Source organism: Cajanus cajan, chromosome 2 (genome assembly GCF_000230855.2).
Source record: "Cajanus cajan strain Asha chromosome 2, NIPB_CcT2T_4, whole genome shotgun sequence".
Lineage (NCBI taxonomy): Eukaryota > Viridiplantae > Streptophyta > Magnoliopsida > Fabales > Fabaceae > Cajanus > Cajanus cajan.
Window position 1 is genome coordinate 52,884,636 of NC_138518.1, and position 16,908 is coordinate 52,901,543.

Sequence of the window (16,908 nt, forward strand, 5' to 3'; positions counted from 1 at the left end):
GACGAGATCTGCTGTGATGCCATGTGGAAATACCGCTGTAGGAGAACATCCTTGGCCTGATACGTTCCGCTGAGCTACTCTACCATGAGTTTCGAGTCGCTGTTGCAATTCACTCTCCGAGCCCCGAGGTCATGAGCCAGCTTTAGCCCTGCGAGAAGCACCTCGTACCCTGCCTGGTTGTTGGTCACCTTGAAGCTGAACTTGAGGGATTGCTCCAAAGTGACTTGGTTCGGTCCTTCCAAGATGATACTTGTACCACCACCTTTGGAGTTGGAGGACCCGTGTAAAATCCATACTTGTGGTTCTTCGATTGAGGTAGGTGTGAGCTCGGCTACGAAATCGGCCAAGCATTGGGCTTTTAGGGCTCCGCGACTTTCGTACTGGATGCCGAACTCGGATAAATCTACTAACCAGGCTATCATCCGCCCGGCGAGCTCTGGCTTCCTCAGGATATGCTTGATTGGGTAGTCAGTTTTGACGACCACTTGGTGATTCTAGAAGTAAGGTCGGAGATGCCTGGCTGCCGTGACAAGTGCCAATGCGAGTTTTTCAATGGTTTGATACCTTTTCTCCATGTCTTAGAGGACTCGGCTAATAAAGTAGATCGGCGTCTGTGTTTTCTGGTACTCTTGCACTATCACCGTGCTGATTGGGCTTTCTGCTACTGCCAGGTAGAGGAGAAGGTTGGATTTGTGATCCGGCCTTTGAAGAATTGGCGGAGTAGTGAGGAAGGTTTTGAAGCTTTTTAAAGCCTCCTCGCATTGGTTCGTCCATTCGAAGTTCTTCGACTTCCATAGTAGGGTGAAGATGGGCCCTGCCTTGTCCGCCAGCTTGGGGATAAAACGTGAAAGGGAGACCAACCTTCCTGCTAGACGCTGGACATCCTTCACGGTCTGGGGACTCTGCATCTGAATGATGGCTTTGCACTTTTCCGGGTTGGCCTCGATCCCCTTGCTAGTAATCATGAAACCAAGGAACTTACCTCCCTGGACACCGAAGACACACTTTTCTGGATTGAGACGCATGTTGTGTCTTCTGATCTGGCCGAACACTTCGGCGAGGTCGGCAGCATGAGCTTCGGCTGAGGTGGTTTTGACCACCATGTCATCGACATAGACCTCCATGTTTCGGTCGATCTGCTGGTGGAAAACCTTGTCCATCAGCCGCTGGTAGGTGGCCCCTACGTTCTTAAGACAGAAAGGCATCACTCGATAGCAGTAATTGGCGTGATCGATGATGAAGGATGTGTGCACCTCGTCAGGTGGGTACATCATTATCTGGTTGTACCCGGAGTAGGCGTCGAGGAAACTGAGGAGGGCGTGTCCAGACGCTCCGTCGACCAGCCTGTCAACGCTCGGCAGGGGGTATGAGTCCTTGGGGCACGCTCTGTTCAAGTCGGTGTAGTCGACGCACATTCACCACTTTCCTGAGTTCTTCTTTACCAGCACCACGTTTGCTAGCCATGTGGTGTACCTGACTTCACGGATGAAGTCAGCGTTCATCAACTTTTGTGTCTTGGTGATGATGGCCTCCCGCTTCTCGCCACCGACTTTCCTCTTCCTCTAGGCCACTAGCTTTGCCTCCTTGTGAATTGCTAACCTGTGACTGATGAAGTCGGCGTCTATGCCTGGCATGTCGGCACTGGACCATGCAAAGAGGTCGACGTTCTTGAGGATCTCAACTTCGAGCTGTTGCCGTAACTCCGGGCTCAACTGCCTGCTGATCTTCGTGCATTGCCCCGAGAGTTTTCCGATCTAGAGGTCATCGAGCTTGTCGATGGGACTCGGTCGTTCATCGTGGGAATCAGACCTCGGGTCGAGGTCAGTGATCTCCACGTGGGTGATGTGAGCCACTGTAGGAGGATCTCTCTTGCATCACTCGCCGGACGAGGAGATTTTCAGACTCTCGGTGTAGCACTGCCGAGCTGTCTTCTGGTTTGCCTTGACAGAAATAATGTTCCCATCACTCCTAGGGAATTTCATGGTGAGGTGTGGGGTGGACACCACTGCTCCGAGTTGATTCAAGGTCGGCCTCCCAATAATTATGTTGTAGGAAGTGTTGGATTCCACGAGGAGGTATTGGACCATAATCTGCCTTGTGTCTGGGGAGGTCCCGAAAGTTGTCAGCAGGTCCACGTATCCCCGAGTGTGTACTCGCTCTCCTGCAAAACTGACTAGGGGCTCTGTGTGAGGTTGGATGAGAGAGTGAGGGATGTCTAACCTGAGGAACGTCGGCCAATATAGGACGTCAGTCGAGCTTCCTTGGTCGATCAGTGTCTTGTGGACCTCCCAATTAGCTACCTCCACGGTGATGACCATGGGGTCATCCTGGTTGGGGCTGACGCCAGCGTAGTCGTCGTCGGTGAAGGTGATGGGCGGTGAGCTTTGGTGCGAAGCCGAGGTAGTGGAGTGGACGCTGTTGATATTGCGCAGGTGTCTCTTCCGGGCCGAGCTGCTGGCGCCTCCCCCTGCGAAACCACCTGCAATTGTGTTGATTACTCCCCGTAGGGGAGCTGACCCTGTTGCCTGGCTTACCTCGGCTTGCACTGCTCCACCGGCGTTTTTCTGAGAGCTAGAGGGTTGGTCCGTGTGAGCTCCCGAACCACGACCTCTGCCTCGTCCTTGTCCACCATAGCCTCCTCGGTAACCCTGCTATCGTTGGACATATTGGCCGAGGTGGCCTGCCTGTATGAGTTCCTCAATACGATCTCGGAGTGTGCGGCACTCTTCAGTGGTGTGACCGTGGTTTCTGTGATACCGACAGTGTTTGGACTTGTCCGCACTGTTAGGAGTGTGACCTGGTGGTGGCAGGGTGAGAAGGTTGCTGTTACTAGCCTCCTCCAGGATGTGAACTCGGGGCGTATTCAGGAGAGTGTAGAAGTCATATCTCCCCCCTTGTTTGTCCGAGCAGTTTTCTTGAACTGGCTGTCGTTGGTGACCTTCTTCTTGTCTTTGTGGCCACTTTCAGGTTTTGCTTGTGATTTTCTGCGAACCTGGTCACGGAAGGCAGAATGTTCCTCCATTTGGATTTACCCAGCAGCACGGGCACGAAGCTCGTCCATATCGCGAGGAGCTTCACGACATAGACTGTCGACGAACGGTCCGGGCTTAAGTGCCATGAGCATGGCGTGTAGAGCAACCTCGGGATTCAGATTCTGGATCTTTACTGAGATGGCGGCGAATCATTCCATGAACGTCCAGAGTGGTTCATCGTCATCCTGTCAGAGACTGGCCAGGGCAACTGATGTTATGTGATGAGGTCGGCTCCTCGCATACTGTGCTGTGAACCGTCTGACCAGGGTGCTGAAGCTGTCAATTGACTCGGCAGGTAGCTGGGTATACCAGTTGAGCGCGGTGCCTTTGAGCGAGGTCAGAAAAATCATACACAGAATAACATCGTTATTGGTGTAGAGGTTTACCTATGTGGTGTACAGGTCGATGTGCTCGTCTGGGTCCGTCGTGCCGTCGTAGCGGTCGAGGTGGAGAGGCTTCCAACCGAGAGGGAGTGGCGTCTCCATAATGCCATCCACAAAAGGATGATGGCAGAAGGTTGGTCGATCCCCTACGACATGAGTAGGAGCATTGCTGACCTCATGGGCCGATTTGTGCGTCGGTGCATGAGACCGATGCGTGGCAGGCCATGGAGTCGGTGCCCTAGGCGCAGTCCGGGGTTGAGAGACCGAATGCCCTTTTTCCTCGTGCAGGTTGCTCGCTTGAGGAGGATGATCAGAAGGGCGTCGAGGGAGTTGGGCGCGAATCTGCTCATTCTTAGCGCGCAGCACTGCTAGGTCAGCCTCATTAGCGGTCCGCATCGCTACTAGGTCAGTTTCGTGCTTGGCACGCATGTTTTGCAGATCGGCGGTATGTTGTTGCCGCATCTGCTCGACCTGCTTGATCAGCCTTCTCAATGCTGCTTCATTGTCCATGGTAGTTGCGTGATCTAGGTCGTCTGTTGCGCGTCTGCTATGGCTTCTGGTAAAAACCATAAGCGTGGCCGATAAGAGCTGTCTTGATCGGCCTCACGGTGGGCGCCAAATGTTCTTACCGGAGATTGGTGGTAGGGACAATCTGCTGGGTAAGATCGGTGAGCCTCCTTCACTGGTACGTTGATGCTCCAAGATGGGGGTGGTACCTGCAAAAGAGACTCTGATGCTAAAATTAGTGTTTGTGGGTATATGAGTCTCGTATAAGTAATGCACGTACCTTTGTGTGTATTAGGGTTTTGTTGGGCCTTGGGCCTGAGATCAGTTACGATCTAATTAGATAGTGGATCTCGTCTAGACCGAGATCTCCCAGCGCATGCTGAGGTCGTCCTGCGCTGTGATACCGAACTCGAACTTGGCATAGCGGTACGGATAGTACAATTAGGTTAATCTAATAATTGATAAAAAAAAATTAGAATAGATATGAAAAAACTTATATTTAATTCTCATCACGTTAATATTTTTCATGATGAATGAAAAAGAATGAGAAACATGAAACTTTTATAGTTTTGAATATAAGAATAAATATTCTTAATTCATATTTTTGAGAATAAAAAAAGATTATTACTCAAATAAAATGCCAACTTACCGAGTTATGTTTATATTTATTTACATTTTACCGATTTACGTTTACATTACCAAATAACATATGAGGAGCCACGTGTCGCGGAGATGAACACGACTGTGGAAGTTGTGGAGCGAGGGATGCTCATCATGTGCTTCCAAAACTGATCTATTTCCCTTCTCCTTCTTACTTCTGTCTTTCTTTCTCCCTGCTACAAATCCAAAATCCACCAAATCCCGGGTAAAATAAACCTCTTCTCGATCCATCACTCTCTTCCTCTTCCTTTCTCACTTTCCCTCCTTTCAATTTCACTTCTGCCTCCGCCACTGGCATTCATTTCACTCGATTTCACTTCTTCTTCCGCAGCGCCAAACAGTTAATTTCTCGATCGAACTCCGCCACTTCTAGGGTTCCCCGCTGCCATGGACCAGGCCGAATTAACCTCCGAACAGGTACTTCCCGATCCGTTTTCGTTTCTTCGTTCCTCGATCTGATTGCAGAATCGCGATTCTGCTCGATTCCGTTTCGATTTAGTTCTCGTGCGTTTTAACGTCGTCGATCGTCGATGTAGATTGAATTTCTACGCTGACATTGTGTCTGTGTTTTCTCAAAGGTTCTGAGGAGGGACATCCCATGGGAGACCTATATGTCCACGAAGCTTATCTCAGGCACGAGCCTTCAGCTCTTGAGGCGTTACGATCACCGACCAGAAAGTCACAAAGCACAGTTGCTCGATGATGTAGGACTTTTTTTTTAATTTTTTATTGTAAATTAAATTACCGATGCTGATTGCTGTGGTCTGTGTTTTTGAAATTGAATTTGGTTGCAATTTTGATTTGAAGTGGATTTAATTTGTGATTCCGGAGTTTGCTGTCTATTGGTTTTGGAAATTCAACTTCTTTGTGTGGCAGGATGGTCCCTCTTATGTTCGCGTGTTTGTTCGTGTTTTGCGTGACATTTTCAAGGAGGATACTGTAGAGTATGTTTTGGCCCTGATAGATGAAATGCTTGCAGGTAATTTGTTGAAGTTGGCTTTTTTCTTTGGTTTGTTAACAGTGGCATAACCTTTAAATTATCATCTTTTGCAGCAAACCCGAAGAGAGCAAGACTGTTTCATGACAGTGCCCTTGCGGATGAAGATACTTATGAGCCTTTCCTAAGTTATGTATTTACTCAAATATGTTATTGATTTGCAATTTTGTGTGTTAATGGCTAACTTTGCTTTGGAGATGAGGCAAGCTCACATGTACTGTTTTTTTTATCAATTATATTGCACATATTTTTTTTAAATCTCTTATTATATTATAATTCAGCATTTGTTTCACACCCTGCTCTAACCACTGATGACCATATCGGCTGATGTAAAATATATGCTTGTAAGGAGATTGTGCTTCATATTGATGTTTTTATTTTATATAATTACACCTTTCCATCGGACACAAACTGAAAGCCCGTCATTTTCCCCCTTGATTACATTTTTCCTTTATCAGTTAATTTACTTTTACAACTTGAGGATTAAAAGCAATTTTCAATTTTCATCTAGATGATGTTATATGATTGTTATGTGTTTTGAATATTTTCTTCCCACTTCAAAGTTATGTTACAAAAAATAAAAATGACAATATTATCCATCTTTCAGATTGCTCTGGAAAGGAAATTGGTTCATACAAGAGAAAAGTTGTAAGATCCTTGCTTTAATTGTTAGGTAATACAACCATGAGACTTTTTCACATTTTAACTCAAAAAATTCTTAGACTTGAATCAAATAACAGATTCTGTTGTATACTTGTATAAATTATTTTACCTTCTCAGTTATCGCAAAATTTCACCCTTTTCTGATTATAGTGTCAGGCCAAAAAGTCAGAATGGTACTGTGTCAAATGGAGAAGCATCAAATGGAAAGAAGTCTCTTACAACTATTGATGATGTTTTGATAGGATTGGTAAAATGGCTCTGTGAACAGGTATGTGATACTAAACCTTGTTTTTTTCTCACTAGTCAATCACATAAATAAGAATAATTAAAAGACATGGTGATAATGCACCTATCACATCAACTTATGGAGGAAGCTGCTACAATTGCTTGATATGTATGAGAATTTAGTATGATTTGCAAGTCCACATGAGCGACACATTATTTGCTGAACATGAACAACTAGGTTATAAATTGGACTGCAGAATCGATTAAACCTACATGAATATAAGAATTGAATTTTATATCCTAACGTGTGCATAGATCCAGTTTTATCATCTATGTAATATGCATCTTACTTTCATCTATTTATTAAATCTGTAGTTAAAGAAACCTTCTCATCCTATTCGTGGAGTCCCAACTGCTATCAATTGCCTAGCAACACTACTCAAGGAACCTGTGGTTAGGTCTTCCTTTGTTCAGGCGGATGGGGTCAAGTTACTTGTGCCATTGATTTCACCAGCATCCACTCAACAATCTATTCAGGTAAATTTGTTGGACTCTACCTCTGAGAATCTGAGAAACTGAATTTGCCTTCTGTTGGCCTATATTTATTATACCAATAGGATAAATGTTTGGGTAAGCATGATATATCTAGTTATGATTGTAATACTTACTGGAAATCCAATAGCTTGTATTGCATTCAGTAAGAGGTGGATAACTTAAACATGTTTGGTGCAGCTGACCAAATAACAATTATTTTGAACAACATTGATAGAGTGGTATCTGGGGATTACAGATATGTTGGCTTCAAAATTGGATCTATGAATATAAATAATAAAATATTACTGATGAAATTTGTAGATTTCATTGTGCTTTTGTAGGGACCCAAAGAAATTAATTGATAAATTCCTCTGTAACAGCTTCTTTATGAAACATGTCTTTGCATATGGCTCTTATCCTATTATGAGCCAGCAATTGAGTATTTGGCTACTTCAAGGACCCTTCCACGACTTATTGATGTTGTTAAGAGTTCTACAAAAGAGAAGGTATTGCTGACTTGTTGAATTTAAGTTCATCTCAGTTTTCTGTTGCAAATAAAATGTTGTTCACATTTCTTTATTTCTGGAAATATCATTGTTAGTTATATACTTATAGTTATTTGATAGCTGTCAGCTGAAATTGTATTTACCTTCTGTTATATCTATGTCTGTAATGGTAGCAAGTAGAAATGTTTATAACTTTCTCTGCTATAACAATCTAATGTTGGCACACTTGGTTTACAAATTTGTTAGGTGGTTAGAGTTGTTGTCTTGACTCTTAAGAACTTGATGTCAAAAGGGACATTGGGTGCTCAGATGGTTGACCTTCAGCTGCCACAAGTTGTCCAGAGTTTAAAAGCCCAAGCATGGAGTGATGAGGTGAGATAATCAGGACCTACATTAACTTGCTGCTGATAATTTATTTGTGTAAATTGTGTAAAATTATAATAGATGCCAGCAGAGAAAAATATTTTTGATAGACATCTTTCCATTTGAGCCTTGGTGCAACAGTAAAGTTGCTGTCCTGTGACCTAGAAATAGCCAATCACAGGTTCAAATGCTGGACTGGAAGTCTTGTGCATTAGGTTTCCCTTTCTAACATGTTGCCATTATTGATATATTTGCAGCCAGAACTAATATTTTAGTTTTTTTTACTGTCATCATAATTGTAACATTTTTTTTAATTATAATTTGGATTGTAAGGGACAACACAGAGAAAGAGACAATCCAGCAGAATTGTATTAATTCAATCAATTTTCCAGTACCAGGAAAACTAGAATTCTGAAATAAGTATGGTATTAAAATGCTGCAACGAGTGCAATATGAAAATATGAAATCATAACAGAAGGTAAATCTCAAGAGATAATAGAGCGAGGGGAAAAATAACAGAATGATCTCACACGTCCACTCTTATCCTGAATTCTCCACTATTTGTATCACATTATCAGCATATTTTCTGTTAGGATTCTTTTCTCTCAAGTGTACACCATTTATGTTGCTAACTTGAGTATACATTTTAGAGGGCTCACCAAACATCAGTTTTTCTTCATTTCAAAGTACCTTTTCTGTTTGCTCTTACATTTGCTTGAATTTGCACTCTTTATGATTGAACAATATATATATATATTTATATACACACTGTTCTCCCAATATTTAAATCTTACATTTCTCAAACTTTGTCACTTTATCTTCAATTACAAACTAAAAATAGAAGGGTATTTCTTTAACCTCTGTTACCACATTTCCTTTTTGAAATAATCTATTTTGTGTTGCTTGCTCAACACTTCTATTGATTAGTAAAGTTTTTCACAGGACTTGTTGGAGGCACTGAATTCCCTGGAAGAAGGGCTTAAGGATAATATTAAGAAACTAAGTTCTTTTGATAAGTACAAGCAAGAAGTTCTCCTTGGCCATCTGGATTGGTCTCCCATGCACAAAGATCCCATATTCTGGCGAGAAAATATAACCAACTTTGAAGAAAGTGATTTCCAGGTATACGTGCATTATCTCTTCCTTTATGCTTCAATTTAATTTTTATTTTAAGCACACATGAAATTTTAGGCAGAGAAAAATTACAAGGCTTGCAGTTGTGGCCATACTATTTTCTTTGTTATTTAATGTAATAATATAAAATTGGCATATCTGTGGTCCATATTGGGTTTTACCTTGATAGAAATGGTTAGTACTGAATACTATCTGGATGGCTAGCTAGGGTGCTTTTCTGTTCTCTGATTTTCTATGCAAGTTAGGCAGTATGGAACTGCTTGATGTTGTATTCCATGATAGAATATGCCCTCCCATGTCGGAGTCTGGGTCTTGGCATTACACAGTTGATTGTGCAAACTATTATAGTTTTCTTATAGAAATGGTGATATTATCAACATGGATGGTGTTTTTCGAGCAGTGAGTGATCCATGTGATACGATTTTCAACTGATAATTGTTGTCTTTTTTGGTTGGTGTGTAATACATCACTAGGATACAATGTAAATGTAATGAAAATAAACTGTAAATGGACAACTCTATGGAGTCTTTTGTGATTGCAGCTGACTGTATCTCTACTTCTTCACTGTAATCAACTAATGGCTAAAGAGATGAGATCTGTTTGACTACTTTATTTATTACCTGACCCTTGTTATTGTGGTGAGTCCTAAGAAGGCATCACTGGTCAAACATATCATGTGGTCCAAAATATTTCCTTTTCATAGAATTGTAGTAACTTTCAAGCTGCGGTTGGTAGCAAAATGGAAATGGAGCTGGTTTGTCTTAAATAGATCAATAAAATAAGCATGGTAAAAATGAGGCAATATTAATTAATTAATTAATTAATAAAATAAAATAAAATCAGTTAACAAATCCATCTTTTTACTTTGCATTAACACATCGTTTGCATTAAGGTTATGATAATTTTAATAACTTTTAATATAAAAAAAAATCTCTTTTTCAATGTTTATATCATGAATCATGATGCTTTAGACAAAAACGAATGGTCCAGAAAAAGGTGACTATGTGCAAAAGAATTGATTGATTGGTTCTATTTAGCAGCATTGTTACTTTACTTCCATGTGTTGGATAAATATTTTTGTTCCTAAGAAGAGAAATTGTCTATTATTTTTGTTCCGAAGAAGAGAAAATTGTCTATGTTAGGTGTTTATGGATTTTAAAATATTTTGTTCATTTGAGGGTGCTCATGGATCTCATCGGATAAGATGTATGCTTACTACGATACACATTTTTCTTTGCCCTGCATAGAATATAGAGAAATAATTTTATTGCAAAAACAGATGATTATGCTAGATAAAGTGCCATTTGGTAATGCAAAAAAGGAAAAGATATCGAGGATAGTGTAATCTTGTTGTGTACTCTCTATCTTGAACATTCATCTATTATTTATTAATACTATCTTCATCTGTTGCAGATCCTAAGGGTCCTAATAACAATTTTGGACACCTCCAATGATCCTAGATCTCTGGCTGTTGCTTGCTTTGACCTTTCACAGTTTATCCAGATCCATCCTGCAGGACGTATCATTGTGACGGACCTTAAGGCCAAGGAACGAGTGATGAAACTTATGAACCATGAAAATGCTGAAGTTACTAAAAATGCACTTCTCTGCATCCAGCGGCTTCTCTTAGGTGCAAAGTATGCAAGCTTCTTGCAGGTTTAATTCTACTTCTGTATGGTGGGGCCTAGTGTATGCACTTAATTCCATCAACTTCAGGGCAATCTCAAATTGAATCGGCCCTCGTGTACTCGGCTATTCATTGTTTTAGTGATTAATTTATTGTGTATGGCTATTAAGATTTCGGTTTCAACAGTGCAGAAGAAATTATATGTGAGAAATAAGTATGCATGATATTCTGCTGCTGAATAAAACAAGTTTTGTAACTATCTCGAAGTTGTGCTTGTAGGTATGTTGAAGTTGTTAGACAACAAAATTTATCGTTAATATGGATATGTAATTTCTTGAAAAATTAGCTACTTGAATGAGCTACTTTTAGAAGAATACTGACTTGAGGGATGAGAAAATTATTAATCTATTTCTTCCGGATTGCAAGCTTTTATCTCGCTAATTAGCAAATATTGCAAGCGCCTTGGTAAGATTAATCTTAAAATTTGTTTTTTCATGTTGACCATAGGATTAGCCTGCGATTGGAAACAAGGCATCTGGCTGTGAAGTTCTTTTTGCTTAAACTAAATTAACTGTTTATTCGATTTTTTTTAACTTACGACATAACCGAATAATATTTTATATTTTTACATTTCCCTACAAAATTGCTAGTGAAAATGGAAAAATCAAATGTTTTTCTAGTTTTATGAAGAACCTAACTAATAGAAAGTTGTCCTAAAAAAAAAAACTGATAGAAAGTTCATTATCGACTTATATGGCAAATTTTCGCTTGTTATTTGCTAAATAAAGTCGAGATTTGGTTGAGTGGAGACATCAAAATAATCAACCCACACAACGAGATACAGCCTCAGTGATTTGGCAGAAGAGCCTCGAACTCAATTATACCTTTGCAAAGTGAGCACAATGCCATTTTCTCTGAATAATATTGTCCATACATTCTTATTTAGTCCAATCTCATGTCAGACATAAGCATCATCAGCTTTCTCAACATGTTAACCCATCAAGGCATCAAGCGTTATCGATGCATAAACGGAATTTTCATTCTCTGCGGTTGAAATTTCAACTGCACAGAAACGGGGTCGCATACGTCAGCGGTAACCTATGGGGATAAGATTTTTCTTTTTTAAACTAGGATACAGTTTGAAAATCTTATCCTAATTTTGTTAAGCAGTATCCTAATATTTTTTTTAGGTGAATAGACTTATTCAATTTCATCAACAATATGGTGTGCAATACAAGAGGGTTGATAAAGACTAGCAAAAGATTTGAAGGCTCAAGCCAAATTATGAGGCACCAAATTAACTTGTCGCCAAACAAAACAAACTCTATAGTCAGAACTAGTGTTTATTAACTGCCTGCACCGCAATAGAATCAAACCGAATTCTGTGTGATCCGGTGTGTGCTGTAGAGTGTACACCCATTCGCAACTCTCATGTTAATAACTTCTTGTATTCTTTATCATTATTTAAAATTTGTAAGAATTTATAAAATTAAGAGGGAGACTTATTAAATATTAAATGTGGTTTAAAATAAATTATAATTTTTGATAAATTTTAGCCGATAATAGTGTTTAAAAGAATGTTAGAATCCTGTAAAATAAAATGTTAGAAATGTATTGCTTGCGATTCTCTTATTTCATTAAGTAATTGAAATCCTATAATAGAAAAAAATATATTAACTTTTATAGATTACAAATAGATAAATTTGTAAATATTTTATTTAAAATATATGAAATATAATTTAAAAATAGAATGAAATGATAATGTAAATTAAATAAATATTTAACAAACTTAAAATAACGTATATTATCTCGTGTCATAATAAAATGTATTTTTTTTTTGTGTATGGAAAATACCTTCAAATTACAGTCTAAAGTTAATCCAGACCTACAAATAGGCATGGTAATCTAACTCGCTTCTGTGGGTACCTACCCGAAGCCGCCCCAATTTGGACGGAGAAAACCCGTGTTTATCGGGTTTAGGTTCCGGTTCGGATTTTCCCTGATTGATAAAATCGGGGCGGGGACGGAGATGTTAATACCCGCCCCCGTTCCGCTTAATAATATAATTAAAAAATTATATATATATATATATATATATATATATATATATATATATATATATATAACCAAAATTAGAAATATTTATATGCAAATATTTATATTATTTTACTTTACTTTTATTTTTATTTTAAATTTGTTCATATTTATTTAAAAGAAAAAAAGAAAGAAAAGACAAAAAAAAGGTAGGAGCGGGGGCGGGGGCGAGGGCGGGGCGAGGAAACCTGAATCCCGCCAGTGACGGGGATGGGTACCCAGATTTTACCCCCAGCAGGTATTGGAGGCGGGGGCAAGGGTGGGGAACGTAAAACCTGCCCCCGCCCTGCCCCGCCCCATTGCCATGCCTACCCACAAATTATGATACCGATAAGAAAATTTTCGAATTTTGCGAGGAGTTCGTGTTCATTATTTTTCTTTGGTTCATTCCTACTAATTAAAAGTTCCCAGAATTAAGGACACATCATATTCATATACAAATCTTCAAAGATATATGTACCTTGTGAATAGTCGCAATATTGGAAAAAGAAGAAAGAAAATATCAATATTGACAATATGTAATAAATTTGGATAAGAGAAAATTAATTTTTTATTCTTATTTCTAAAAGGAATGATTATATGAAGTATATATAAGCTCATAAGGTGGTTATAACAACCTAAAACAAACTTTATCTCTTTCTATCATATTATCATCTCATAACAGACTCATCAATTAATTCAAATTTATTTATCTCATTACTCCCCCTCAAGTTGGAGAGTAAAGATTTTGAACTCCCAACTTGGACAACAGGGAAAGAAATTGTCGTTGTCCCAACTTGTTGTTGTGCAGTAGATGAATAATCAGTAGCTATTGTTCCTGTCTGAATGTGTTCTCGAACGAAGTGATAATCCACTTCAATGTGTTTGGTACGCTCATGGAAAACGGGGTTGGCCGCTATATGAAGTGTTGATTGATTGTCATAGAACAACGATATAGGACCATTAAATTGAACTTGAAGTGAAAAGAAGAGACTCCTTAACCAAACAATCTCACTAGTTGCATGTGCCATGGCTCTATATTCTGCCTCACTTGATGGTCAGAAGACTGTGGGTTGTTTCTTTGTTTTCCATGAAACTGGAATTGCTCCTAACTTCATAATAAATCCAGAAACTAACTTCCTTGTTGTTGGACAAGAGGCCTAATCTGAATCACAGTATCCCATGAGTTGTAAATCATTATTTTTTGGCAGTAAAATACCTTGTCCAGGGGAGGATTTTAGATAGCAAAGAACTCGTGTGGCAGCATCCCAGTGTGCTTGTCGAGGTTCCTACATAAATTAACTTAATACATGAAGCGAATAAGTAATTTCCGGTCTGGTATTAGTGAGATAAATCAGTCGTCCAACTAGACGTCTATATTGAGGAGGAAACCCACTAGGTTTGCAATCCAGTAGTCCACATTCCTTAAGAATATCAAGTGTATATTTATGTTGACAAAGAAATAAACCAGTGTTCCCATGAGAGAGTTCTAGACCAAGAAAATATTTAAGCTTTCCAAGATCTTTCATTTGGAAACATTCTATAAGATAAGCCTTAAAATTATTGCATGTTGAAGTATCATTGCTAGCTATAACCAAGTCATCAACATAAAATAATGTGGCAAGAAAAATGGAACCAAATGAGTATGTAAATAGGTTATGATCAACATGGCTTTGTTTGAAACCATATTGAATAAAAGCTTGTGAGAGTTTTCCATACCAATTTCTAGAAGCTTGCCTAAGTCCATAAAGGGATTTTCGTAAGCGACAAATATGTTTTGAATTAGGAACAACATAATTTGGAAGGGTAACCATATACACCTCTTCATTAAGATCTCCATGAAGAAATGCATTACTAACATCCATTTGGTGAAGTTCCCAATTCTTAACTTCTTCTATTGATAACAAACAATGAACAATAGTCATTTTGGCCACTGGAGCAAAAGTCTCTTTGAAGTCTTCTCCTTCAACTTGCGTGTATCCTTTTGCAACAAGACGTACCTTGTATTTGTCAATTTCACCATTGCCCGTATATTTAATTTTGTAGACCCATTTGCATCCCACTAATTTCTTGCCTTCTGGGAGAGGTTCTAGACTCCAAGTATTATTGTCTTCTAAAGCCTTGATGCTCTCTAAAGCCATGGCCTTACGTCGATGTGGAGATAGCACTGCTTGAGAGAATGTTTTGGGCTCATCATGAGACAAGATGGCTGTAAGAAAAACTTTATGTGAATTAGAAAAATTATTATAATTAATATATTGTGATATTGGATAAACCTTACCATGAGAAGACGTTGGATTAGATGCACTACATGATGGGTATTGAATAACTGCTCCACAATAATAATCCCTCAAATATGATGGTGGTTGCCTATTCCGTGGGACCCATGATGTGGAATAACCATCAGAATTTGTAACTGAATTTGCATTGATTTCATTTTCAAAAAATTGATTGTGTAACCGAATCCTTCAAGTCATTAGATTGAGGTGTCATGCCATCATCTTGATTTAGTGCATGTTCAACTAATGGTGCCAATTCATCATTAGACATTGTGGAGTCATGATAGTTTTGTATCCCAACAGCATGCTCAACATTCAATTGCTCTTCCTCAATCATTTATGCACTGTTAGGAAAAATAGCACCATTAGGTGAGTTATCTTTATAATGATTATATGGAAATATATGCTCATACAAGATAATGTCCCTTGAGATAGAAAATTCTCTCGTAGTTAAATTATATACACGTCAACCTTTCTGACCTTGAGGATATCCAATAAAAATGCAACGATGTGCTCTAGCTACAAATTTATCATGTGGCTTAGTTGGTGCCTTCATATAACAAAGACAACCAATTACTTTTATGTGCTCATATGAAGGAGGTTTTCCATATAACATTTCATATGGTGTAATTCCTTTGTTTGTAGTGGTAGGAGTCCTGTTAATCAAATGAACAACTACTAGAATGCACTCTCCCCAAAAATTCAAAGGTAAGTTTGCATGAAATTGGAGTGCACAAGCAACATTTAAGATATGACGATGTTTTCGTTCCACACGACCATTCTGTTGGGGTGTAGCTATGCAGGATGTCTCATGAATGATACCCTCATTTTGTATAAAATATTGAATCCTCGAGTTAACAAATCCAGTTCCATTATCACTGCGAATAGTTTTCACTTTATCCTCAAATTGTGTTTGAATCATTTTACAAAAATTGATGAGATGAGTCGCAGTTTCAAATTTTTCTCTCAAAAGAAAAACCAATACGCCTGTAGTGTAGTCATCAACAATAGTTTAAAAATAATGAGAACCATTATATGACTCGGTGTGATATTTACCCCACAAATCACAGTGAATTAATTCAAAGGCTTTGCTTGCTTTATGGTTGTTTAAAAAGAAAAGGGATCGTACATTGTTTGGATCCATGACATGCATCAAAAAAATCCAATTTATTTGCATCAAAAGGAAATATTACTAAACTAGAAATTCTGGATAACACTTGACTAGAAGGATGACCCATTCTGGCATGCCAAAGAGTACTTTCATTGTGTGAACAAGTAGCCAATGAAGAACCAAGCTTTGTTGTTTTGAATAGGTAGATCCCCTCATGCAATTCACATGACCCAATCGTCTTCTTCTTGGATTTGTCCTGTATCACACAATTATCATAATAATAAGTTACTATGCAATTCAAGTCTTTTATCAATTTATGAATAGAAATTAAATTGCAACTGAATTGTGGAACATAAAGAACGTCAAACAATTTTATATTCTCATCAAGAGTCATAGTGCCCTTATTTTTTATCATGACTACGTCTCTAGTTCGTACTGTAATATATATCGGTTCCTTGAGATTGCATATAGCATCAAGAACATGATATGATTGAGTCATGTGATATGAGACTTCACTGTCTAGTACCCAATTGTAAGCATCATGGATTAATTGATTACTAGACATATGATCATTTTGGTCATGATTCTTGCTTGAACGATAGAGAGCATGGTTGTTGTTTCCTCTTTCTTGTCCCATATTTTTGTTTTGATTGTTTTTTGCCACAGCTAGACATGCTCCTCTTGAATTTGTAAAATTCTTGTTTTGATTTGGTCTTCGTGTGTCCCAGTTAGGTGGATAGCCTACCAACTCAAAGCATTTATACTTTTCATGGCCAATTTTACCACAGTGATCACATCTTGATATCCATCCATC

General features: G+C 39.0%; 1 protein-coding gene across 2 annotated transcripts; it reads left to right on the forward strand.

Annotated features, from left to right (window-relative positions):
* The first annotated feature begins 4,631 nt into the window (after positions 1–4,631).
* LOC109818268 (vacuolar ATP synthase subunit H family protein) lies at positions 4,632–11,005 on the forward strand. 2 transcript variants are annotated; one of them, XM_083068427.1, is made up of 12 exons: positions 4,632–4,787; positions 4,914–4,999; positions 5,161–5,286; positions 5,459–5,561; positions 5,636–5,706; positions 6,185–6,252; positions 6,393–6,510; positions 6,843–7,004; positions 7,382–7,507; positions 7,754–7,879; positions 8,813–8,992; positions 10,418–11,005. In XM_083068427.1, exons 2-12 carry the CDS (start codon positions 4,970–4,972, stop codon positions 10,664–10,666), a joined length of 1,359 nt encoding a protein of 452 aa, XP_082924553.1. In that variant the 5' UTR covers positions 4,632–4,787; positions 4,914–4,969; the 3' UTR covers positions 10,667–11,005. The 2 variants fall into 2 exon arrangements, with proteins under 2 accessions (XP_082924553.1, XP_082924552.1); XM_083068426.1 differs by having other exon boundaries at positions 4,687–4,999.
* The last annotated feature ends 5,903 nt before the right edge of the window (positions 11,006–16,908 follow it).